Source organism: Aythya ferina, assembly GCF_964211825.1.
Source record: "Aythya ferina genome assembly, chromosome: 3".
NCBI lineage: Eukaryota > Metazoa > Chordata > Aves > Anseriformes > Anatidae > Aythya > Aythya ferina.
The window spans coordinates 75,967,889-75,994,064 of record NC_140298.1 but is presented as its reverse complement, the minus strand read 5'-3'; the positions used below and the strand labels follow the sequence as shown (position 1 = coordinate 75,994,064).

At 39.6% G+C, this 26,176-nt stretch overlaps 1 protein-coding gene across 16 annotated transcripts in view; it reads left to right on the top strand.

The window, feature by feature from the left end:
• Positions 1–26,176, top strand: part of FAM184A (family with sequence similarity 184 member A) — a 76,853-nt gene that overhangs the window by 8,777 nt on the left and 41,900 nt on the right. For all 16 annotated transcript variants that reach the window (XR_014690925.1, XR_014690926.1, XM_084513221.1 and 13 more), the window contains exons 2-5: positions 16,260–17,114; positions 18,833–18,968; positions 21,413–21,594; positions 22,254–22,451. Coding sequence is in view for 14 of the 16 variants with exons in the window: in XM_084513221.1 (XP_084369347.1) it covers positions 16,260–17,114; positions 18,833–18,968; positions 21,413–21,594; positions 22,254–22,451 (1,371 nt within the window). In the remaining 2 variants the exon portion in view is untranslated. The remainder of the gene's footprint in view (positions 1–16,259; positions 17,115–18,832; positions 18,969–21,412; positions 21,595–22,253; positions 22,452–26,176) is intronic.

Sequence of the window (26,176 nt, the reverse complement as noted above, 5' to 3'; positions counted from 1 at the left end):
TCTGCAAATCAGTCAGTCCCTTTTTCTTTTTAAAAACGTGGCTATTTGGTTTATGCTATTATAGAAGTTGCACATATTTAAATGCAAAAATATATCCTGAAAGAGGGACTGGAATCTGACATGATGTTTGGTTTGCACGTTCTTTGAGCTGGGCTGGGGAACATTCTGTGGCCGTTCCCTCTACTCCCAGGATTTTTGTCTTATGTTTATTTTTATGCTCTGCTTCATACTTTGTCATGTGTACTTCTACAGTGTAGACCATTCATCATTTGGTGTATGAGGTACATTCTGCTTCACCTCTTACCTCCAAGTATCTACTATATAACATTATGCTTCATTCATATTTGGGCAGACCTTGCTATATTCTCTATTTTTGCATATCCTGCATAAACAAAGAGCCTAAAGCAAATGAAGCTTTTATTGCTTGGTATTGTTTTCGTAGAATTGCAGGATGGTTTGGGTTGGAAGAGACCTTAGAGTTCCAACCCCCTGCCATGGGCAGGGACACCTCCCCTCAGATCAGGTTGCCCAAAGACTTGTCCTATCACTACACTCCCCAGCAAAGAGTGCTTTGCCTGGAAGTTGATACTCCAGAAGAAACCACATTCCAAATCCTAGATTATTCTTTTGAGATACTTGTTTAGTAGACTTTTTTTTTTTCCTCTAATGGCAGTTATTTTTCAGATACACACATGGTTATGTATATGTACATAACTTTTTTTTTCCTTATGGGCCTATGTTCCTGGCACTGAGGGAAACTTATTTTCCTGCTTTCAGAAAACCGTTAGCTTGGCAACGTAAGTAACATGTCCTCTCACAGGACAACATCTAAAAGTCAAATTTGCACCAGGGTAAGTTTAGATTGGAAATAATGAGACATTTATTCTCAGAAATAAATAGTCAGAAAGAGTAGTCAGGTATTGGAACGGGTTACCCAGGGAGCTGGTGGTGTCACCATTCATGGAGAAGTTAAAGGAAATTTTGGACCTGACGCTTAGGGACATGGTTTAGTGAGTGACGGTGGTAGGGGGATGGTTGGACCAGATGATCTCGGAGGTCTTTTCCAACCTTAATGTTTGTATGATTCTGTGTTACACTGACCAGAGGCTAGAGCCTGAGCAGGAAAAGGTCATGTGGAACATGTGGAAAAAGGCTGCAATTTGCAAGGTCCTGCAATTTTGCCATCTCACCTAACCCATAAAAGTGGCCTAAAAGAAAGCTGGAGAGAGACTCTATCAGGGAGTGTAGCAATGGAACAAGGAACGATGGCTTTGAACAAATGGAGGGGAGATTTAGATTAGATGTGATGTGAGGAAGAAATCCTTCACTCAGCGCACAAAGCGCACATGGGAATTAGGGCTGAAGGTGCGCCTTGCTTCTGTTCTTTTCCCTAAATAATAGAATGAAATTACCTAAAAAACAGTGCTAAGAATAAACCCAGGGCACAGGATGGGAGGTGGAGGGCAGTCCCTGTGGCCGAGGGGCAGCCTTTCTCTCTGGCAAGCCAAATGGCCTGGGGGATCCAGCCTCAGAAAAGGGGCCCTCAGCCCCCAGCCCTCCTCCTCCTTCCACGTGAGGGCATCTTCCAGGCCGCTCCCAACACAGCCGCCTTTGGCCACGTGTGGGCCACTCCATCACAGAGGCCTGCTGAGCTCACAGTGGCCACCACTGCCCTGCCCTTGCGCTGGGCCCTATAAAACCAGACCCCTGCAGCTGGCCCACCACTTGCTGAGCTTCTAGGCACTCTGACAGCCAGCTTGTGCGGCAGGAAGAAGTCCAGAAGCAGTAAGGTGAGAGGCAGGCCTCCTTGGTGTGAGAGGACAGCAGTGCAGTCCACGGAAGCACCGAGAATGAAGGCACCTAACGAGAAGTGTCATGGGCAGAGGGGCAGCACCTGTGGCACAACTGACACCAGTGCCTGAGGTACCTCTGGCACACAGCCCACAGGCACTTACAGGCGGTACCACTGGCACCGCAAGGGCACGGGGAACAGGCCGCCCCCTCAGCCACACAGTGACAGGGGGCCTGGGCCTTCCCAGTGGCACAACGGCAGTGTGGGGTGAAGGCAGGAGCGTCAGGCAGACAGCCACAGGGAGCAGAGGCCTACCCATAGCCTGGAACGCAGTGTGGGACCCAGCCATGGCCGTAAGCCAGACGGCAGCATCAAACCCACAAATGGGAATCAGCCAGACAGTGGCATGGGACCTAGGGGTGGAAGCAGACGAGCCCCTGGTTCAGCTCCCTGGCCTGAAAACAGTCTGGATGGAAGGCATCCTATTTGGGCAGTCCCAGGCAAGGAGTGGCTTATCCTTCTGCCAAACACTGTGGAGCCCATGCAGGTGGATCCACCAGCAGATGTGGAGGAACCGATGGAAATGGATCCACCTTGGCCGGATCAGACCTTCAGTTACCCTGGCATTTCTTTGCTCTCTGCCATCTGAGCCCACCAACAGTGTTGCAGCACTGCCTGGTGAGCTCCCTACTCGTCACGCAGGCTCCATCCCAAGCATTAGCTTGGAGCCACCAAACACCATGGACATACGGCAGGCTCACCTGCAAGATGTCCTGGCAATAAAGAACTCTGTTGCTGATTCTTAGGGGGTTTGTGAGTGCTTCTTTCCCATCCCCCAGCCCTTGTGTGAGAGGTGGCATCCCTTCTGCACAGAGCCTCGAGGAAGAGCACAAGAGAGGACCCAGCTTCCTTCGGGCTGCTGAGCTGGGGTGACAGGAGGAGTCCCCACGGGCCACCATGTGCCTTTAACATTTGTGAAAATGGACTGAGGGGTGAAAATAGTAGTAAGCAATTATAGGTGGCTAATTTCTTATATTAGGAGTCAGCTTCTATATCTGAGTAATTGGCAATGACAGACATGGAGAAGGCTGAGGTACTCAACAACTTCTTTGCCTCCATCTGCACTGGTAGACAGGCTTCCCGAGCAGTCAGGCATTGCAACAGGTTGCCCAGGGAGGTGGTGGAGTCACCGTCCTTGGGGGTGTTCAAGGAAAGGTTGGACGTGGTGCTTAGGGACATGGTTTAGTGGTGACGTTAGTGGTAGGCTTGTGGTTGGGCCAGATGATCTTGGAGATCTTTTCCAACCTTAATGATTCTATTATTGTTTGGTTCTATGATTACATGAAAAAAAAAAAAGTTAAATGCAGATCATAAATTATAGCTTCTGTATGTGCCCGTATCAAATCTTGGTAAATGTGACCTCTTAAAGAAAGTCATATTGGAGTCCTGACTCACATGCCTTTACTGGGCTCTAGGTTAGCTAGTAATTCTTGAGCCTCTGCCCTCATCTGTAGAAAATGGATTCTTGGAGGTTCTTGCAGAAAAGGTAAAACATTAAGTGTACCAAAAGAAATGATGTTTTAGTGGGCGGGAAGCACGAAAGCCAGTGCCTCATCGAGGAATTCAGAGTAGTCTCAAGTTCATCTACAAGAACAGATTTTCTCAACGCGCTCTATATATTTTATCGAAGTCTGAGGCTGTGCGTGCTTCTCTTGGAAGCCGTGCAGGCAGAGTCCTGTGTGAGGCTTGGCCCGTGGCTGGCGGTGGGGCTGCGGGCCGGGCTCTGCCCCCTGCCCTGCCCCCGGCGGCCTCAGGGGCCGCAGCCCGGCCGTTCGCCGTGGTGCTGAAGGGGAGGGAGGCTGCGGCCGGCTGCTCTCCGCGGTGCTGAGCGGGAGCCGGGGCAGCGTGGTGGGCCATGTCTCTGAGTACCTGACTGCAGGGAATTATTTCCCCGAGTGTATGAGCCGTGTCGCTTGGTACTGACTTCCAAAATGAACGACAGGAGGACAAAGTGGGACTGGAAACATCAGTGGTACTTCTCAGGAAGCTCTGTCGGTTAGCATCTTGAGATATGCTAGAGAGTGTTTAAGTCAGCAGCAGCAGGATTTTATTCATATTGGCAAAATTCTTAAAAATGGGTTCAGGTTTGATTGCCTAAAGCTAACTTTGGGAATACACCACACAAAACTTGACGATTTCTTTTGGGATTTATACTTAAAGTCTGTTCTGAAAGAATTGCATTCTTACCTTTTAAAGGATTTTAGAAAGTTGGAAACCAAGTTGTCTTGTCATCAAATTCATTAAAGGAATGTGTGCTATTTCTGAAAGTTGCATAAGTCTGTTAGATTCAAAAGCCCTCATAGAAAAAAAAAAAAAAAAAAAAAGCTCTCAGAAGATGAGGAAATTGCATCTTGAGATTATATAAAGCTTTAAAACAGTTATTTTGATGATTAATGAAAAAAAAAGTGGTACAAGTCTGTAATATGTCTCCTTTTTCACCCTGTTACTTCAGTTAGGTGTTGTTACTCTTTGTTTTGAGAAGATTTGAACTTAATAATATCACTCTGCTGAGAGAAAACTCTGCTGTGTGGGTTGTTTGCCAAGGGCAAACTAACATTATCTCTTGAATGCCAAGTCAGTTGCTCAGCTCTGAGAACTTCCCCGTGCATTGCTTTGGAGTCCAAATACCCACAAACAGATGCAATATAGATACACTAGCTTAATTTTCTCTGGGGCTTTCTGTGCTTGAAAGTCCCAAATCAAATATTAATTAATTAAGTCTGTAAGACAATGCAGCTCAGTGACTAAAGCAGAAATTGGAGTAGTCCTTTGGCCTGTCCTGTTTTCCTTGAAGTGATTTAAGGTCTAATCATACAGCAGATGTGTCAACTGTATTCTGATTTGATGATTAGAGGGCAAATGGGTTTCTTACTCACCAGGAGGCAAATTGTGGAATTTGTACATCTGTCACTAAATCTTTGTTGTTGTTGTTGTTGTTGCGGTCTGCTTCTCAAGATTTAACTGTCTTAGCAAATTGCCTGAAGCTAATTGTGCTACAGATTTGTGATGGTTGTTTCTGACATAACTCGCTTGGTAGAGGTTAACGTTCCAGAACCAGAAAGGGATTGTGATTGGGTGCTGTTGGCAATACTGCCGTGCCTTGCCCAGCCCAAGGGCATTGAGATGCATTTGCAAATATCTGCTAAACTGGTCTGTAACAGGAGAAAACAGTTGATTCCAGTTGCATGCAAAAGGGATACCTAAGTTAATCCTGCTTATTAGATGGCTGTGAAAGACTATTTTTGCAATTCCACCTTTATCATGGTGGAATTGTCAATTGTGTGTCCTTTCTGGTCAACTCTTTTATGTGTGCTTAGCTGTGAAAATAAGCATGCTTGAAAATGATCTGATTAGTTTGGCTTTCTAATGTGTGTTCAATTTACTGCATGACAACTTGGGGGTTAACACATAGCTGATCTTTCTTGTACTCTTGTGTTTAACTTCATAAATGGTGAGTTACCTGCTCTCTAAGAGTGCCAGGAGGCTGTAGCAGATGTCGACACAGATTAATCTCCTGGCAGTTACACCTTCATATAATTTATACCTTCCTTGCGCTTCCTTTCTAAAGAAAGCTACATTGATTTCAAACAGAAAACATGTAGTACAGTAGATTGCTTAGCTTTTTTTTTTTAGATAAATTTTCTCTATTCTTAGGCAACTGGAAAAGGGAGGAAGTTGCAGCTACAGTGCAATTTCACTTCTCAATGTGTCATGTATAGGATTTTGGGAAAGGGTATGGCTTAGAAGGCATATTAGGGCCATGAGGATGAAGAAAGACTGAGAGAGCTGGGGCTGTTCAGCCTACAGAATAGAAGGCTCTGGGGTGGCCTCATTGCAGCTTTTCAGTTCTTAAAGGGAGGTTTATAAAGAAGATGCAGAGCAACTTTTGCTTAGTCAGATAATGCCAGGACAAGGGGAAATGGTTTTAAACTAAAAGAAGGTAGGTTTAGATTAGAGGTTATGGGGAAATTCTTCACCCAGAGGAATGGATGAGGCCCTGGCACAGGCTGCCCAGAGAAGCTGCGGATGCCCCATCCCTGGAGGTGTTCAAGGCCAGGCTGGATGGGGCTTTGAGCAACCTGGTCTGGTGGGAGGTGACCCTGCCCATGGCAGGGGTTGGGACTGGATGGTCTTTAAGGCACCTTCCAACCCAAGCTGTTCTATGGTCCTATATGGCATCAATTAATTTCACCAAGCTATATTATACAGACTTTCTAACCTTTTAAACTGTAAGAAGAAAGCAGCAGAAGTTCTCTTTAAATATCTATTAGATTTAGTGAGAAGACCTGCCAAAAACCAAAACAAATTGGAAAGCTAGGTATCAAAGTTTTTCCTCCTTATTAGAACCTTTCCTGACTGTGTTAGGGGAAGAAGTGCATTAATTGCTGGAGATACTTGTGCTTAACGTTTTTAAAAGTGCTATTAATAACATCCGTGTATTGTTTACTTAATTATTTGATAGCTGTTTGAAACTGAACTTTGAAAAAGTATTAAACAAACAAATTTATTGTCTGCTGCTAAATGTTTTACTCTGCAAAGCAAATCTATTCTGCATTGTTTCTTAGAAGTTGAGACATTGTTCATAATTCTGCAGAAGAGTGGGTGTTTTAGAATTTGCATCATACTATGAATAGTCTTTGAAAGTGCTTCAGAATAATTCCTTGATATTCTATGAAGGTGACCTTTATATGTGGTTTATTTGATCATTCTCAAGTCTTCTGTTAGCCAATGGTGTATTTTGCAATATACTACCAATTTAGTGTGCTTCTCATTTCCTCTTTCATATAAAAATGGAGAGTTTTACAGTAGTAGTCAGAACTGGGCATTTTCATTTGAGAGACTTAATATATATAAACTGACATGTGCATGATACAGACCTGTACATGCCTCAAGGCACAAGGCCTTAAGCTAATTATTTAATGTGAAGTTGCACGCAAGTATTTAGTTTAAAAAAAAAAATGGTTGCAAGCGTATTTATGGGTGTGTCCTAAGATTTCCAATATTTTCTCAACTCCTTCATTTTATATATGTATTTATGTGTGTGTGTGTATGCTGAAGAAAGATTTCTTGGTTTTCCTTTAATCATCCTTCTTTATCATGCCAGCTATTAAAGATTTTCTTTGCTTCCTAGGATAGTTCTTGGTGCCCAAAACTTGAAGCCTTGATGAAAAACCTTATTTGACTTGACCTGTCAGGTGTTAGGGATATTTACGGGAGGTGAGAAACTCTGAACAGATCTACTTTTATATGATGAATTGCTGGAACAAAAGGAGTTAATGCTTTCCATTTGATGTTGAATGAAGTACTGTAAAAGCACAAATCCAGATAATCGTTACAATTTAAGTACTCTTAATCATTTAACAGCTCTGAATCATGTTGCATTCCAGATGCCAAACAAAAGCATTAGTAAAAATCTTTATTGCAGATGCATAGGACAGCTTTTTAAGAACATTAACTAGTGTAGCTCTTGAGAAAACTATATCACTGATAGAGTTTAGATCCAATTAGGTAACCACCGTCAGAAAATACAGATGTTGGAATTGTGAGGAATGTTTTAACAATTCGTGTCCATAAAGAACAATTCTGTTTGAATCCTGTCTGCCTCTGGGCCCTGCACTGGCAATTTAATTCTTGAACCACAGATGCAGTGTGTCCCAGTCTCCCCCTCATTCTAGTCAATTTATCACTTCTTAAATTTATGAACCTGTTTGCTTTTGTTATTCCGGACTTCTATTTCTAACACTGCTATAGATGTGTCTGTGAATGGCTGGGGAAGAATGTTTTAATTACTCGTGTGTCTGGGAGTTTCAGAACAACTGATAACAACTAGTGACTGTTATGGGATACTATGTGGATCTTTGGTATCTGGTTAGGGGGGGCCGAGAGATAAAGAGGAAGGAGAAAGAAGCTGAAGGGCGGCTGGGAGACAAGACTTGAAGAAGATGTTCCGTAAACTTGGGATGGTGCCCAGTAAGTACAAAGGGGGAGAGGAAGACTGCGAGCCTTCAGCATGGAAGACCCCTAGAGACCCCCAGAAGAGACCCCAGAGGAGACTGCGCATGCTCCAGTAGGAGGGACTGCACCCCGGAAGCTAATTTTAATAATCTATTTTTTTTAGAAGTAGTAATGAATATGTATTAGTCTAGGAGCATAAAAATCAGCTGCTTGATGTAACTGGTGTGCGTCCTGGTGGAGCGGAGACTCCCGGTGCACCCAGCGCTGTTTGCTTACCTCTATTCCTTTATATTCTTTCAATAAATCCTATTTTTTTATTTAATCCTAATTTGAATCCTGAGCCATTTATAACAGAATGGTGACTTAATATTTGGGTTGAGCAGCCATGGGATTCCCCTTACTATATTCAATAAGAAGAATGGAAAAGAGATTGTTTTGGACAAAACAACATAGCCGTAAGCTGCCACCAGGATATCAGTTTTCCTGTAGGTCTTTAATGGAGATACTACAATTTTCCTACTTAAGTATGCACTTCGTGACTTTATTCAGTTGTCAGATAACCTGGGGTAGAGGGAATGGCAAAAACTTGAAGTATTTTTATAGATACACACTCTCTAGATAGATAAGAGACTTTTTTTTTTTAAAAAAAAAAAAGTGTATTCAGAGCCATATTTTTTGCAGGATTGCTTTTAGGAAATCTAACACTAAGTGCGTCTTCACTGCTGTTTGTCGTGTGCCAGTTTGGTTTTTCCAGGTGAGTGCTAGACAAATAAACATTGAGATAGCATGAAGACTGCCTGAAATGCTGGGCTCAAAGGGTTGTGTTCATTAACATGTGCTGCCTCAAGATGTTGAAGTGTCTCTATCCTTAGAGATATTCAAAACACACTTCAAAAGGGCCCTGCGTGACCTTTTTAAGCTGACCCTCCTTTGAGCATGGTGATTGGACCAGATGACCTCCAGAGGGGCCTTCCAGCCTCAGCTATTCTGTGATTCTGGGCATATGTTGTTTCTGTAATAGTTAATAAAAATTATGCATTGAACATTTAAATTGTTGCTGTGAAATGACAAAAATAATAGCCAGTATTGTGCAAAAACTGAGAGGTAGCTTTGAAATGTGTTTTTCACTGTACAATAGAGCCCTGTAGGTTGCTGGAAAGTTTACCACTGGGACATTGCAAACTTGTCCTAGATATTATTCTCAAAGTTCAGCCTGAGGTGAAACTTGGACTGACAAGTGGTGTGATTTGAGCAAAAGTGACCATGGCAGCTTCGTTCCTTATTATTTATTTATTTTTAAAGTTTTAGGAGAAAAACTGTGAAAAGGAGTGGAAGCTTATTGATCAGCTCTTGGTTTGAACATCAATTTTTGTTTGTTTGTTAAAACCTTGGTAACTTTTCCAGAGAAAGGAAGAGAAATTACATCAAGGTAGTATGGTATGTCTGGGTAAGTGGCTCAAATTATTCTATAGTTACAACAGTTTCATGAATGAAGTTTCTAGTTGGGATTTCCCTTTTGCATTCTGAAAAATCAGCATTTACCATTAAACTTTCAGAGATCTGTTGTAGTTAAGGCTTCCATAAAATGAAAAAATGCTGTAGCTGAAAATACTAAGTTGGAAGTCCTGCAGTGTGTGCTTTTTGCTCTGATATTTTTTCCTGAATAGCCATTTAGACCACTGGTACTGAATTCCTTCTTGCTCTTTAGAGGCTGTGTGGTTATGTTCTCTTACACATTTTTGTAAGAGAGCTTTCTTTATCAATTAAGCAAGTAAGTGGTTTAGGACTCTAGTTTGATTTACAGGTATCATCTGCATTGAAAAATAAGAACTAATTTCCAAGGAGGAATTATGTTTGTTCTCTGACTTAAGCACTCTAACTTTTGAAACTTTTTTTAAAACTTATTTTTTTAATCTTTCGTAAGTCTTTCTGCAGTGTGTACTTGGGCCATACTAACATATGTCATCGTGAAAATGCAAATATAAATTTTGTTCTGACATCAAAAATATTAAACTTTTTATTCTGACTTATCCTGCAAGCTGGTTTTATACTTTACAGTTGAAAACAATGCTATACACACTTAACAAACAAAGTGTCTTTTAATCATGCAGGAAATACACTGCCTAGAAATAGCTGTAGTTGAGAACAGTGTAACACGAATGTACAGAACTGGATTGCTGTATAATATGGACTTGCATGACTCTCTTAGAGCCAGCAACACAAGGCTAGAACAGCTGAGCATTTCTCTCGGCAATAGATGTCATGTAGTAGATGTCATGACATGGCAGGTCATGCAAAGCAGCAGCAGCGATGCACGTATCCATCTCTCTTGTAATGGGGAAGTCCTCATGTCTATTTTGATTTATAGTAAAGAAGTGCACTTCTCTTGTATCCAAATGCTTCTCATCTTTACGTCAGGGTCTTCAAGTCTACTTTTTCTCCTGGAAGTAGTGTTTTGGTTCAAGATTCTGCAGATCATTTCTGGATGTTTTACTCCTGAAAATCAGTTCACTAGAATCTGGTCAGCAGGCACGCCATCTGCAGCTTTCTTTAACACGCATCTTATACACTACTTCCAGTCAGTGGCTAATGTTAATCAACTGAATATTCAACCACTCTCACGGGACTATACTGGTATCTTCAAATAGCTCTTGCCATTTCATCTGTATTTCTGTTTGTGTGACATTACATCTGCTTGCCTTGCTTAGCTGCTAGTGAACAGTGTATGTCCCCTGACTTATCAAGACTTCTCTTTTAAAAGAAAACTAAGTGTAAATGTTTCACAGTAAATGTGCAAGTGAACCCCTCCCCATAATTTGTTTTCATTCAAAGGTTGAATGTTAGGTAGAAGTGGAAATCTGTTGATGTGTTCTGCTTGGAAATAAATTATGCTGAACTTCATGTCACCATCCTCTAAACAATTCCTTTTACACAGAAGGCATTAGAGATTACTACAGCAACAAACATTCCCAAGTAAAAATAAGTTGGTATTTGTTTTCAGAGTTTCTAAGGGAAATAAGTAATGAATTTTAATTAGGCATAAATTTGGTTAATGTACAAAGACTGTACTGAACAGCTCAAGGGTGTTTTACAGTAAATTTTCTTGTAGAAGTACACTTCAAGGATGGGGGGAAATGTCAAGTTCTTGCCCTACTTGGATTTTAGTGCAAAGGAATACTGGTACAGTACTTTGCCTGGCTGTTTTGGACAGATGCTGTTGGAGGGGGACACTGCTTTTACAGCTCCAGACCAGAAATTTGTCTAATAAAGACGAACTTTTTAGGGATTTGGACTGGTTATCTTATGTCTTTTGTCTTTACTTGACATTTCCTTGGTCATAATACATACATTTTAAGTACTGAAATGTAGCATACCTACTTGTGAACAGACAGGAAGAAAAGGGGGAAATGTAACAAAATGTGTGATTGTTCTGGACTGTAGTATTACTACATAAAATTAATTCCTGGAAGATCTTCTGATGTCTCTTGTCAATGTTGTAGACTTAGTTTTCTGTTTGTATCCCGCTGTATCTGTGGGGTGTGACTTGCCCGTAGAAAAGCTTTGTTAATGTTTCCCAGTATATTTTACTACTTCCTGTGTGAAGCAGCTCAATTCTTGTTTATCCACTGCTAGAAGGGGTAGGTTAGGCTCATTGGTGTGTGTGTTCCAAATATAAGTTATGCATGAGCAATTCCTCGTTGGCACTGCAGTTTTTTTGCAGCTCATGAAAAAGAGATGTAGCACAGACCAAGTCTTGGGGTGTCTCTAGAGTCTCTGGTGGTTCAGGCCACGGGTATCACACAGAATCACACAGAATTTTCTAGGTTGGAAGAGACCTCAAGGTCATCGAGTCCAACCTCTGACCTAACGCTAACAGCCCTCCACTAAACCATATCCCTAAGCTCTACATCTAAGCGTCTTTTGAAGACTTCCAGGGATGGTGACTCCACCACTTCCCTGGGCAGCCTGTTCCAGTGCCTCAGAACCCTTTCAGTGAAGAAGTTCTTCCTAACATCTAACCTAAAACTCCCCTGGCTCAACTTAAACCCATTCCCCCTCGTCCTGTCACCAGGCACGTGGGAGAACAGGCCAACCCCCACCTCGCTACAGCCTCCCTTGAGGTACCTATAGAGAGCGATAAGGTCACCCCTGAGCCTCCTCTTCTCCAGGCTGAACAAGCCCAGCTCCCTCAGCCGCTCCTCGTAGGACTTGTTCTTCAGGCCCCTCACCAGCTTCGTCACCCTTCTCTGCACCCGCTCAAGCACCTCGATGTCCTTCTTGTAGCGAGGGGTCCAAAACTGAACACAGTACTCGAGGTGCGGCCTCACCAGAGCTGAGTACAGGGGGACGATCACCTCCCTAGCCCTGCTGGTCACGCTGTTCCTAATACAAGCCAGGATGCCGTTGGTCTTCTTGGCCACCTGAGCGCACTGCTGGCTCATATTCAGCCGACTATCCACCATCACTCCCAGGTCCTTCTCTGCCTGGCAGCTTTCCAACCATTCCTCTCCCAGCCTGTAGCTCTGCTTGGGGTTATTGCGCCCCAGGTGCAGGACCCGGCACTTGGCCTTGTTAAACTTCATGCAGTTGACCTCAGCCCATCGGTGCAGCCTATCCAGATCCTCCTGCAGAGCTTTCCTACCCTCAAGCCTGTCAAGCCTGTATCCACCTGTCAAGTCCAAAATGAAGGTTTACCAGAGATGTAAGGTTCATCTTTGCATTTTTTTCTAATAGGTATGAGTTCCTGTTTCCATGCAAACTTGAAAAAAATGAACCACAGTCATTTTTGGTGATTTTTTTTTTTTTTGTGCTACAAAATATATTTGGCACCTAATACTAGAGTTAAGGTGAGATACCCATTTTTAATTGGAAAAGCATTCATTCCATCACGATGGAATTGCTGGCAGGAGCAGATGACCCAAGTGCAGCTGACTATGCAGGAGTATAACATCTGGTTTGGAGCCAAAAATGATTCTCAGCCAAGTAGTCAAACTTCATCTTTCAGCCAAAGTGTTGAATGCTGTTGTCTGTATTCCATGCGGTGCAAGACACCAATGCAGCAAAAGACTTGCTGAATGTTACCACACGAAGTACAACTAAACATGCCAGTGCCCAGTCCTTGGTATAAAAAAGTCATTACTGTTTTTGTCACTAATTCTGTTGGAGTTCTTCAGACCAAAACACGTAGTGTTTCATTGGATTCTTCTTAGGCATGTTATTGTTTTGTATAAAAAGTATTAAGACTTTTAGCTGATAGTCCCACGGTATTCTTGGAGACAGTTTGGTCTGTACTAGTTCTGGAATACCATACTAACTGAAAATACAGTCTACTTTTTTTCATGCCATCTGATAAGGACTGCAGTGTGTATGATGCGTTTAGAGTGGAGCTGGGGAAAACATGAGCAATTTATACTTCTTGGTAATGTGCAGTTGTACTAGTGTATTTTAAAAATTTAATTTTAAAACTATAATTTTAAAACTATAATTTAAAAATATAACAAGCATGCTTAGGAAATGGCTCATCCTTTGGTTCATAAATGAAGACTACAAAACTTGTTTTATCTGTGCTCCTCCATTTTTTGCAACCTTTCTACCTCTGAATTTTCGGAAACTTAGCATTTTACTTTTTTATTTGCATGCTATACACCTTGTTAACCTTAGCTGCAGTTATTTTCTTCTATTTCGTGGATACTGGATTCCAGGAGTTTTAATAGTCTACTGAAGAAATGAGGAACATAGCAGTTAGTGTGAAAATGGTCCAAGTTCTGTGGCAGGAGATGAAGAAAATCCCATGTTGTATGGTAGATTTGTCAGAATTTAAGGTCATCCATTTAATGGTAAACCTTCTAACTTGAGTGGCTGATGAGGGAGAAATAAAGAGGTGACCTTCTGAAGAGACAAGTAAGGGCTCTGCTTTGTGCTGTAAGAGTCTGAGGTCCTGTGGAGAAGTTGTGTATGGTAACTGTAAGCACAGTGAAGGCAATAATTAGGAGTTGGAAGAAAGCTTACTCCTGTTAATGGGTGGCACTTCAAAGTTTATGTGCTTAGGTTTATACAAAGAGGCAGATTCTACCTGTTAAGAAGACCTAATGTCTTTCACATTCATGTCAGGTGCACTCTGCCATGTGTGCCTCAAGGCTGTGGTCATAAGGCAGGTCCAAGGTGAAGCCCAGGACATAAGTCAGTAAATCAGGACAAGGTCCAGACTGGGGCCCTTGCACCTGTGTGGTTTTGTGCATGTGCACACGTGGTACTTGCTTTTGTGACTGGTTGGACAAATGATGTGTCTTGACCCTCCAGTAATGGAGAAATTTGACTGTATGGTGGTGACGGGAGAGAGAGGAGAGCTTTGCACTCAGAAATTCCTGTTGGCATCACCAAAACCACTGAGAATATAAAAGGTTGAAAACCCTTGGGTGCCAGGCATTAAAACAATAATTATGATTCTGTTAATGGAATTGCATGTCACTTAGTGTCATTTTTTTTGTAATGTATTAGAGGAAAATTTTGAGTCTCTGAGCTACAAAGCTCATTTGCACTAGGAAACCTATTTTTTTCTAGGGAAATCCAAAAGACTACCTGCTGCCTACAGCAATATTAGCAATGTTAATCACAGTCACCAAAAGCATGGCAGAGCCATTTTTCCTCTTTCACTAACTAACATTTACGTAGGTGAGAAAAAAATGAATTTGAATAATGTAAGGTAATCTTTAAAAAAGTTGTTTCCCTGCTGTATAAAGTTGAGTGAGGTAGCTTAGGTATTTTTCCCCTTTGTATTTGATGTTTCAGAACTTACTTTTTGTATTCTATTAAAAACAAGAAATAAAGCCCGTGCCCTTTTAGTGATACGTCCCATCCCATCCCTACCTCCCCCCCATCCTCCCCTCAGCCCAGATGACTGTATGGTAAGTTTGTGATTTTAGACAATAAAATGTAGAATATAATGCCTGGAATCTTTTTTTTTAAGAAACAGACACAGACACACACATGCACGAAAAATGAAAAATATGGTAACTGTCTTTGTTACCAGGACAAAATCTTGACTTTGCCTTTTCCCTTGTGGAAACAGTTTTGATCTGTCTAATGTGTATGAACCCTTGACTGCAGACCAGATGGCAGAAGCTCTGTAGTTGGTGCCTGGAGAGTGATTGTGGGCCTTCTTTGTACGTCCCAGCTCTGAGTGCCCGTCAATGCATCCTCCTCTGTTGCCTGGTTAAATGCTAATAGAGGGCTGGTCTAGGTTCTGTTCTCACAAAGAAACTAAAGGGCACTTTTCTTCTAGATTCTCTGCCTCTTTTTTGTTGACTTTTTTTTTTTTTTTTTTTTTTTGCTTCTCGTTATTCATTTTTAAGATGTATTAAATATTATAATCAGTCTCTTTTTTTTTTTCCCCCCGTTCAGATGTGTTTTACAGTTCTGTTGCCTCTAACATCTGGGAGGTGTGTGGGTTGCTGGATTCAGGAGTACAAAATATTGTACTAAAATCCACTTACTACAGTGTAAAGAGTTTCTTCACTGATACGTACATTTGCACCCACTTCTGTGTGTTGGTGAGAATACTTGGTTTAAAACCAGAAAGACAAACTACCACGTTGTGGGGCAATTGAAACATCCCATAGGATATACCCGGTTACTGTAAAACTTGCACTGAATGTTAGGTAGTTTTGCTGGCTTCACAACCTTTTTGAGCTGCATATCTTCCTGGGCTCCCCAAACTGTTGGCTGCTTTGCCAGCTACCCTTCTGTTCATCTGACTTGCAAACGGAGGAGTTGGCAAGCTCACATAGCCAGGGACCTCAGACCTTAGGAGACTTTGTGCAGGTTGTCTTCCAGATAAGCTGTCAAAAAAACCTACTTATATCCAAGCAACCCTCAGGCCTTTAAACCACAGCAATCAATGTTGGCATTTGAGGTTTGTTTAAAATAAAATATTTAAGAACAGTCAGCATTTGGAAAGAAGGAATTTGAGTTTTAGACTTCATTACAACATGAAAGGAAATTGGAACTTACACTGTCTTGTGTGTGTTTGTTTTCTGATAGAAAACTTCTGTTCGCATTTCTTTTTAGGCAATGCTTTTAATTCTTTTAAATAAATGTTTTGTTTTTCAGATTTTGAATGTGCTTTTTTTTTTTTTTTTCCACCCAGTGGTGTTTACAGCAACAGCATGCTTATAAAGGCAAAACTTTGATCAGGAAAATTATTGGTTAAAAAGCATAAAAGCCCATTCTACAAAATGTGTAAAATTGTAATTTTATATTTATATCTGTATTTTTATAATACAGAGTTTATGCAGTTAAATTGATAAGACCATTTGGTGACTTAATTGTATCAGGAAAACGAGCCAGATTGTCAAAGTAGCAAAGTATCTAAGCTGTTTTTTGTTTTATTTTTTTTTTTTAATTAGGATGCCAGAATGCCTTGTCACAGTATATTACTATTTAATACATGCAGGTAATATATGCATTGAACACTAAAAATGATGAACACGAAGCTGCCATCCAAGCCCTTAAGGATGCCCATGAAGAAGAAATTCAGCAAATTCTTGCAGAGACCAGAGAGAAGATCTTGCAGTATAAAAGTAAAGTTGCAGAAGAAATGGATCTTAAGAGAAAGATCCAGGTTTTGGAAGAGTCACTGGAAGATCATAAAAAGATGAAACATCAGGCCTTGACAGAATTTGAAGCATATAAGGGTAGAGTTGAGGATATGCAGCTTTGTGCAGAAGCCCAGCATGTCCAACGTGTAGTGACCATGTCAAGAGAAGTAGAAGAGATTAGAAAGAAATTTGAGGAAAGGCTACGAAGTTTCATACAGTTGCAAGTGCAGTATGAGAAGGACAAGCGTACAGCTCTGGAAGACTTGAGAGCTGCACATAGGCTTGAGATTCAAGAACTTCTGAAGACTCAACAGAGTCAGAATGCTACCTTGAGTAAGGGGCAAGAAAAGCTAGAGGAATTGCACAGACTGGAGCTGGAAGACTTGAACAATAAAGTTGAGGAGTTAAGACTGGAAAGAAAAAAACTCATTGAGGATTACGAAGGCAAACTCAGCAAAGCACAGTCCTTCTATGAACATGAACTTGATTCTTTGAAAAGATCTCAGCTTTTTACAGCTGAAAGTCTGCATGCTTGCAAAGAGAAAGAGGTGGAGCTGAGAAAAGAATTTCAAAACCAAGAAAGTATTTTACGGAAGAACCTGGGAAAACTTAAAACCGAGTTACAAATGGTCCAGGATGAAGCTGCCAGTCTACGGGAAAAATGCCAAAAACTTCAAGTGGCTCTTAGTACAGCAGAAAACAATGTTCAGGTGAGGCCAGTAATACATTGTTTCAAGGACTGATTTTTTTTCTTTTTCTTTTCTTATTTAGGCTGTCTTTGTGTCAGGAAGTTAGGTTGAGGTGCTTGGAACATGTAAAATGAATTTTCTGCTATTAATAATTGATTTTCATCCATTTCTAGATGTTATTTATTTATTTATAGTATTTTATTTAATTTTCCCAGACTGGATTAATATTTGCTTATATTCCAGTAGAATCTAGAAGCCCCAGCCCAGGGGATATTTTTAGTGTCTTTATACAGGGAAAGTGTCTTGCTTTCAGCTGGACATGACCAGAACTCGGTTGATCCAGCCATATTACCCAAAGTGCAGAAAGTACTCAACAGATTACTCAAAACTATTACCACTTAGGAACTCACACGTTCATGGAACAGTGCTGAATCTTCGCATCGGGTCTTCCCATAAATTCATCCCTACCTCCCAAAGCAAAAGGTTCAGAGTAGGAAGGAGGATGGTGACTGGTAATGACTGAGATGTTATGCTGGTTAAATTGGAACACTTGCTAGAAAAGGTGAAAAACCATTTATCCGGGCTGCAGAAATGTATTATACAAGAATGTCATAGAACGGTCAAGGTAAGTATAATGAATATTCTTTATTCAGTGCAGTTGTGCTTATAGAGATCAATAATGACTACCTGGCCTAAACATCCTGGGTATGGAGAACAGTAGGTTTGTGGGAGGCAAGGAAAACAAAACAAAACAAAACAAAAAAAAAAAAAAAAAACAACCAACTTTATGTATTTTAACTTTATAATAAAAAAGTCTCCAGGGATGTTTTTACTAGCAGTATCTGAAATCTTGCATATATTTTCAGTAGTATTTAGATACTGAAGTTTTTGTTCAATACTAACCTTTCTTGTCCATAAAGAAGGACAAGACATTCCATAAAGACTGATTTTTTTGGGGGGTCATCAGAAAGGAAGGACAGGATATGTTGGACATGAAGGAAAAAATTCTGTGAAATACTGCTTGCGTTTTGGTAACTGTGCTGAGGAAAGTTTCCTTTCTGTGAGGAAACTTAAGTATCTTGACTTTAGCAGTCTTAGTAACTCAAGTTTCCAAGTACCTTGAATTTTAGTAATTCTGGAAGCATCCAGGACATCATTGGTTAGAGCTAAGATAGACTATTAGCTTTTTCCATTTATAATCTAATTCTAGCCAATCTTATGCAATATTTTGCTGCTTTCTTGTATAAAGGCTACAGGCTATAGTGAAAGAAGACTACCTTCTTGATGTATCAGAAGATGAATACCAAATATCTCTTTCAGTTTCCCAAGGGATCTTCCAAAAGTCCATTTTCAACTCTGTTTAATTAAGGAAAATGAAAACTGCTGTGCAAGTATAATGTATTCTTCAATTTGAAGAACTCTGAGATACCTGAAAACAAGCATCTCAAATTGGTCCCTAAAATCTGTGGATTACATTGCCACTTTTATTTTTCATACACCTTTTTGAATATTGTCGCACTTCTCTTTATGCATCCTTGTTATGCCATATATACAGTATCTTTGGATCTTTTTTGGGAAAAGTAGAACAAAATGAGTACGGTGACAATATTGCAAGATTTCAGCTTTTGTTTGAATAAAACTTGCTTGCTAACAGGTCTTTTATTTACATTTTCACCAAAAGCTCATTTAAATTTAAACATGATTCTATATAATAAGATGTTATACCATGCTTCCTCTAGGTTCTTCAAAAACAGCTAGACGATGTGAAGGAGGAGGAGATGTCATTGCTAAGCAAACACAAAGAAGTGGAAAGTGAGCTAGCAGCTGCTAGAGAACGCTTACAGCAGCAGGCCACCGATCTCGTTCTCAAAGCCAGTATGTATGTTAGTAACATCGTTTGGAAATGAACTTCATTTATTAATTCTAGCCTTTCTTTTTTCTTTTAGCCTTGTGCAGGCTTAGAGTGCCTAAAAACTGTTTAATACCGTGCAGAGAAGTTTGACAAGTTTTTTATAGACTGTTTTGATATTGCATGCACTGTACTTAAAATTCTTTTTTATGTACTTTTATAAATGTTGTATTTGTATGCCATTTATGTATCTTGTAGGCCTTGAAATATGTTGCCTTAACTATATTCGTACAAAATGCTTCTGTCTTCTATTTCTTTGTTCTCTGTGTAACTATTGAAACGTGCTTCCCATTTCTTCATCCTTTTTCTGTTGCTCTGTGGTTTCGCTGAGACAGTGGTAATTTGCTTTACACCTACTTTCAGAAGATAAGCAGCTTTTTGGCTAATAAATTTGTTCGGGTTTTCTTTATAGCTGTTTTCTTGACTGTGCATTTTGGCCTAAGGAAAGGCATAGAAAATTGTTTGAGTTGGCTGTACATGTGTGGATTTTGATTTTACCTCATTAATGTTGTGTCTCTGGTGAACTGTTTAGTGATAGGACATGGGCATGGACTTTAACCTGGTTAACTATGCTGCAGGTAGGTTAAAAATAAGTACCTGGCTTATCTTTTGTGTTACTCAACTAGACCAATCATAGAAATACCTGATTATTTTCCAGAAGTTAGCACAAGCCCCAGGGCACATCCCAAGAGTCAGTTTGGATAAGATCACTTCCTTTTGAAGGCTGAGATGCTGCCAGACTAAACCAGTCAGCTTTAGGGACAGAAACTGTTTCCCAGCATTAAAGTGCTAATACTGGAAGTGTGCTAGCACAGGTAGCTACATGTGGCCTAGCCCTTGAATTGTGAATGTGGCCTGTATCGAGGCTTTATTTCTGACCCTCAAATAATGAGGTAGTTGTACAGAAGGACTGAGTGTGTCTGCTTAATGTCTAGGATAAGTGCATACACAAGCTAGCTAAGGTAGGACTTGGAGTAGTCTAGGCGATATGTTTTGACAATATAGAGACCAACTGGGATACAAGACTGGATGTAAATAGATAAAACTAATAGGTTTCCTGGTAAAAGAATCTCAGATCACCAAGCCATTACCACGTGAGGAAATTGGATACCACCTTGTTTAGAAATGGTTTCTCTTCTTGGCCTACTGCTGTCTCCTTTGATTTTCAGCTCAAATGTGGAAGTCAAAAATCTTGCCCCAAAGAAACTGACTTCTTGTACTTAATTACCATATGAAGTATTTACTTATATTGTGATTTGAGAAAACTGCTAAGTCTATCATGGGAAATTAATGTGTCATTCTGTTTATCTTTAGAAATGGCTGAACTTCTGTAACTGTTGTGTTTTAACCTGGCAGGCAGCTAAACACTATGCAAGCTATTTGCTTGCTCCCCACCCACAGTGGAATGGTAGAGAGAATTGAAAAGTACAAGAGCTTGTGAGCTGAGATAAGGACAGTTTAATAATGAAAAAAAGGGGGGGGAGGAAGGAGGAGGAGTAAAACAAGTGATGCACAATGCAATTGCTCACCACCTGCTGACTGATGCCCAGCACCTCCCCAGCCAACTCCCTCAGTTTTATTCTTCAGCATGACACCATGTGGTAGAGTACGTCCCTTTGGTCAGTTGAGTCAGCTGTGTAGGCTGGTGTCCCCTCCCCGCTCCTGGGGCACCCCCAGCCTCCTTGCTGTTAGGAGCCAGGAGCAGGAAAGGCCTGGCTCAGTGTAAGCACTGCTCAGCAACAACTAGAACATCTGTGTTCATCCAAAGTGCAGAACCATACCAACCACTATGAAGAGAATTAACTCTACCTCAGCCCAAACCAGGACAGACATTAAAAGCGAGCCTCTGACCCACAGAGATTTAGCTCATGCCCTGCTGTGGAGAGAATGAGTTCTGTTGCAGCTTTTAGTCATATCCTCATAGCAAAATGTAGTGTAATTTTATGCTTTACATAGCTTTAGCTGCTATACCTAGTATGGTGGTGAAATTATGAGTTTGATAACACTAACATCTTTACCATTAGACTTCAGTATTCACCTCTCTTTTGCCCTGCAATAAGCTACAGAAAAATGTGCAGCTTTAGGTTTGGTTCTTTTGAGTTTTTGAGACATACTGTGCATGTTCATATCCTTGCCTACCTCTGCTTTCTCTTGGAGTCAATATGCAACTTTGAACCAGGAAAACTGAAACTAAAGGAGCCCCAGCACCAAGTCCTCAACAGCTGTGGGATGTTTTACGATAAAACTAAAAAGGGGCAAAATGGAAAGGAATGTAAACATTGCAGTAAAGATAGTAGAGATCAACATGTAAGCTTCCACTAACTTCTTGAAATTGCCAGAGTATTAATTAATTTGTACTTCAATTACGGGAACAATGACACGAGGTTTTAAAGAGTTATGTTGTTTCTAGGTCATATTGGAATGCTTCAAGCTACCCAAATGACTCAAGAAGTTACAATCAGAGATTTGGAATCAGAAAAGTCTAGATTAAAGGAAAAACTATCCCAACTGGAAGAGGAAAGAAACTTACTACAAAGCAAAACACAGAGTCTGGATGAGCGGCAAAGACAGCAGATTCTGGCCTTGGAGAAGGTTAGACTTCTTACTGGCTTTAGCTGAATAAAAGAATAAGACTTAGAATTGTAAGGGAAAAAAAGTGAATGTGTTTTCATTTTTAAGTTTGGTAAGACTGGACTAGGACCTATATTAGCGTGTTCCAAGTGTACGTCATGTTTTAACATAGAACAACTAACATAGGGTTTTAAGTGAGAGCAGAGGGAGATCAGATTAGATACTGCTCAGACTGCTTTGGACATCTTTTAAGCAACCTCATATAACTTACTGTGATATGCATAGATGCCTAGTATCAAAAGTGTCTTGGTAAGAAGAAAGGTGGAATGGTTAAATAATAAATTAAAAAATAAAGTCTATGAAAAGGTGCTGCATGTGTTTGAAACCAATGAGACTTGATACCTGATGGCTGTTTCCCCAGATTAAATAGTGAAAAAGAAAAAAAAAAAAAAGATTTTTAAATGGATATATTGTTTTGCATGGATATATTTAAACTAGTTTATGGTTACATACTGGTTTAATCAATGCTTAGTGTTCACTCAATTTGCTTTATATGAAAATTATTTTTTGTTGATTTATGTCATCAGTAATGTTTTGTATTTTTTCATCTTAATGGAATGGTGCTAGGATTTTGTTACCCTTGAATAGAAGTAATTTTTTTTTCTCTTCATCTTTTGTAGAAAGTAAATGAAGCAAGGGAGACACAACGTGAATATTATGAGAAGGAGCTGGTAAAACTGCAAGCAAGATTAGAAGGAGAGGCTGCACAGTTGAAGGAGGCTCATTCAAAGACTTTAGAAGAATTGACCTGGAAGCACCATACTGCAATAGAGGCTGCACACAGTAATGCTAATAAAGATAAGAAAAAACTGCAGATGGTAGGTTTGTTTTTTCTGAATAATCAAACATATTCAAAAAAAAAACCAAGTACTATAATTTGAGCCTTGTACTGCATGGTTTTGTTGAATGGCAAGTCTTATTTGGAGCTACCTGCAGATTTGCTGGGCCTTTCTGAAGAAACTACTCAGTCTTTATTAAAGTAACACATGCCTTACCAAAAAAAAATAAAAAATTTCTCTTACTTTTCTGCATACAGAAGAAAAATTCTCAGCTCAAAACATCTTTCTTTGTGATGAAGACTACCACTTCTAAGCGTAGTAGGTGTGTTTTTCCAGTTTTGTGATCCATATGCAGAATGGTTGGAATATCACTTGAGATTAGTTTTTCTGAAGGAGGCTAAAGGTTATTTACAATTCAACATGAACAGTCCATAAATTCAAAAAGATAATATATTAGTACTTTATGGATGCTCAGAAGACAACATCTGTACCTAACGTATAAAATCATGCTAGTTGTATGTAGACTATTAATTTACCTTTGACTAGAATACTGAAATTTAAAGGCTCTTCACTTTCACAGAATTCGCCTTTTGGGATGAGAGGACAAATTTTGATGTATTATTTCATAGTCTGATTGTATATATGTTATACACAAGTTCTGCTGTATAAAAAAGATATGGGATAAATGTTAATCATTGAATGTAAAGGCTTTGTTGTGCTCTTCTGGTCCACAAGAAATATAACACGAAACACAGGTGTAGGCAATGGTGTGGGTCTTGGACTTTTTTTTTCCCCAAATTATTATACTAATGTGTTGCTTCTTAAACTTATTTTGAATAAATCACAGAGATTTTTTCTGTGTCTCTCGGTAATGGAAGTAGTTCTCTGAGAAATATATGCATCTGATCTTTCATGATTACTTTGTTTGTAACTTAAAAATACCGTTTATTAAAACAATGTATTGTAAAGGTGTCCAGGAATATTTTCCTTCACTTCAGTAAGATGATGTGTTTTTTTTAGGGGGTAGGGTGGGGTCATCTTTGTTTGTGACTTCATTTGCCTTCTTTGAAAAGATACTGAGGTTTTCTCATTCCTAGGTTTACTCTTATACAGAAGAAAACTTATCTGTAGGAGCATTAATTTTAGGTTCAGTAAACACAAAGACATATCTGCAAAAGAATTGCAGTTTTTAACTGTAATTTAACTAGTGTTACCTGTTTTTCTTAAGGGGAGATAGATTATTTATGGTAAAGGAACAAATAAGGAATAAATAAATCAATAAATAAATATTTATGTAAATCAATATCTATCTATAAATAAAGAAATAAGGAATTCTCTCTGCTACTCCAAGCAGTACTTACTGGTATTGTTTGATTTCTCCACATTTCAGGACCAAATACATAAAAATTCTTATTTCTGGACTCCTAAGCACTAGCTTTAAGTATGAGACTCTTATTAGTGAGTCATACATGGAACACTGGAAACAATTCAGAGTGGGTTAGAGAGCAAAGAATAATTGCATTAACTGCTGAAGCTATCCTCACTCTGAAGAATTTCCCACTGGCAGATTGCCAAATGAAGATGTATTGCTCATACTTAAAGATACCTTTGTGATGAATGTTTTCATTTTTCGAGCTTTATAAAATAGCTAAGCTTACACTTTTAAACCAGAAAAAGATCTGTTGCTTATGTGTAATGTCTTTTTACTACCTGAAAGTCAGCCTGTTTCTAGTTGAGGTAGTTATTGTTTCAAGCTTGTTGAACATGGAGGGTTTCAAAACTTGTTTAAGTTGGTTTTGTGCAGCAACAGGTAGAAATCTACTCATATCATATCCATTACTGACCAAAAAAGAAGAAGTCCATGCCTTAAAGTTACTTTTTAGAGGATATTTATTGTTGATTGTAAATTATTTCCCTTTGCTGTTGTTTTACATGTCTCAAGTTGATACTACATTTACATTTGGGATATAAAGCAGAGGAAACTGCAGTTCTGTGGAGCTGTGCAGCTTGCAATCTGTAAGCAAGGTACAAGCAAGCTGAGGATATTGCAGTAGGCAAAACCAATAAGGTTGGGGAAGAGGAAATCAGATCTGTGATACAGGAGCATTACCCATTCTCCTCTGAGGTTTGACACAGACTTGATATCAGCACTGCTCTCTCGTAAATAAGTGCTGTCAGGAAAACTAAAAGTGTTTTGTCCTAGATCAGCTTCCCGTACCTGTGCTAGGGTACCCATACTGCATATATGTCTGGAGCGGTAGGTACCTGAAAGCTGAGTTTAGAATTTTAAAATAATTTTAAAATAACCCAGTTTGGAAGGGACCTCAGAAGATCTGAGTATATGGCAGCGTATAGCAGGGACCTGTTGAAGCTGCCGTTGATCCTGGTATTTAGGCAAACTGAACCTGGGAATTCTGTTAAAGTTCACTGAAGTTAGCAGGATGTTTCTGGGGCCTGGTGAGTCTCTTACACTGACCCCAAGGAAAAAAAGTTCTGTGACAGGCAGAGTCACAGCCAGTTGGACTTGAAACTACAGAGATCTTTTGTTGTTGTTACATTGTGGGTTTTTTCTTTTTTTTTTTTTTTTTTCCCTTATAGTATCTTTTTTGTTACGTTATTGTTTTATTAAAATATTTCTGCTGTAGCCACTGATGCTTAGGAAGAGTAATTTACTAGGGGACATTGTTGCCTTCTGCAATTGCATTGTTTTTCAATATGTAATGGTCTTTCTGTACACCTGATGAAAATATTTAAATCTTTTTGTATCTGTTATTTTAGAACATCTTTGCATCAGCGGTGTTTTTATCTTATGTTCTGGGTACCTTACAAAAATTGTTTTTAAAAAATAGCTGTTAAAAGTAACATAGAGAATGAAAGAACATAAAATAGTTGTTCTTAAATCATTAAATTAGTTAAAATAGGGAACACCTATAAATGTGAGAATTGTGAAACTTGATTCTAGTCAGGGGAAGTTAACTATCAAAAGATGTCAGGGTCTAGATCTCAGTATTTCTTAATTGGTATACTATCTCTGTGAAATGTATGTCCCTTTTTTGTTTGTTTGTTTTCTGAGTAATTCAAGGAAGACACAGAGGTCTCAAATGCTGAGAGGAATTGAGTCTAATCTGAGGAAAGAACGTAGTACAAGAAGCCTTTGGGTAGACAACATGAGAATTTCTTTGGAACTGAAAGACTAGGAAAGTCATCTGGGGCTTAGTAGTCCAGAAAAAATGGGACATGAGTTCTGTAAATAATGAGAGTAGGACTCTGAAGAAATGGCTTTAATATTTCTTTGCTTCAATGTTTCCATCTATAAAATGTACTGATGCCGTTTTTACAGTTTATAGAAGGATTATGAAAATAGAGTTGCTAATAATTTTTCAGAACTGCACAGCTGTACTGACAAGTGTCATAAAAGATCTAATTACTCAGTTATCAGAATAGGGTCTGAATAGTACCAATGAAATTTTGCCACAGCATATTTCATAGTGCAAACAAGAAAGATTGTACAAGTCTTACTTAAGCATCATTTGTCACAGAGTGATTCATCATTCCTCTGAAAACAACAGAATTTGATTGTCACTCTACAGCAATTGAAGGAAAACAGTGTTAAACTGATTCTTTCCACATAGCTGAACTTGAGGACAAATTCTAGATTAGTTTGGATTCTATATAAAATTTATATGTATGACGTGGTTATTTAGATATCTATTTTTAATAGTAACAGCATGAAAAACTTCTTAAAGCTCAGTCTGGATTTTAAG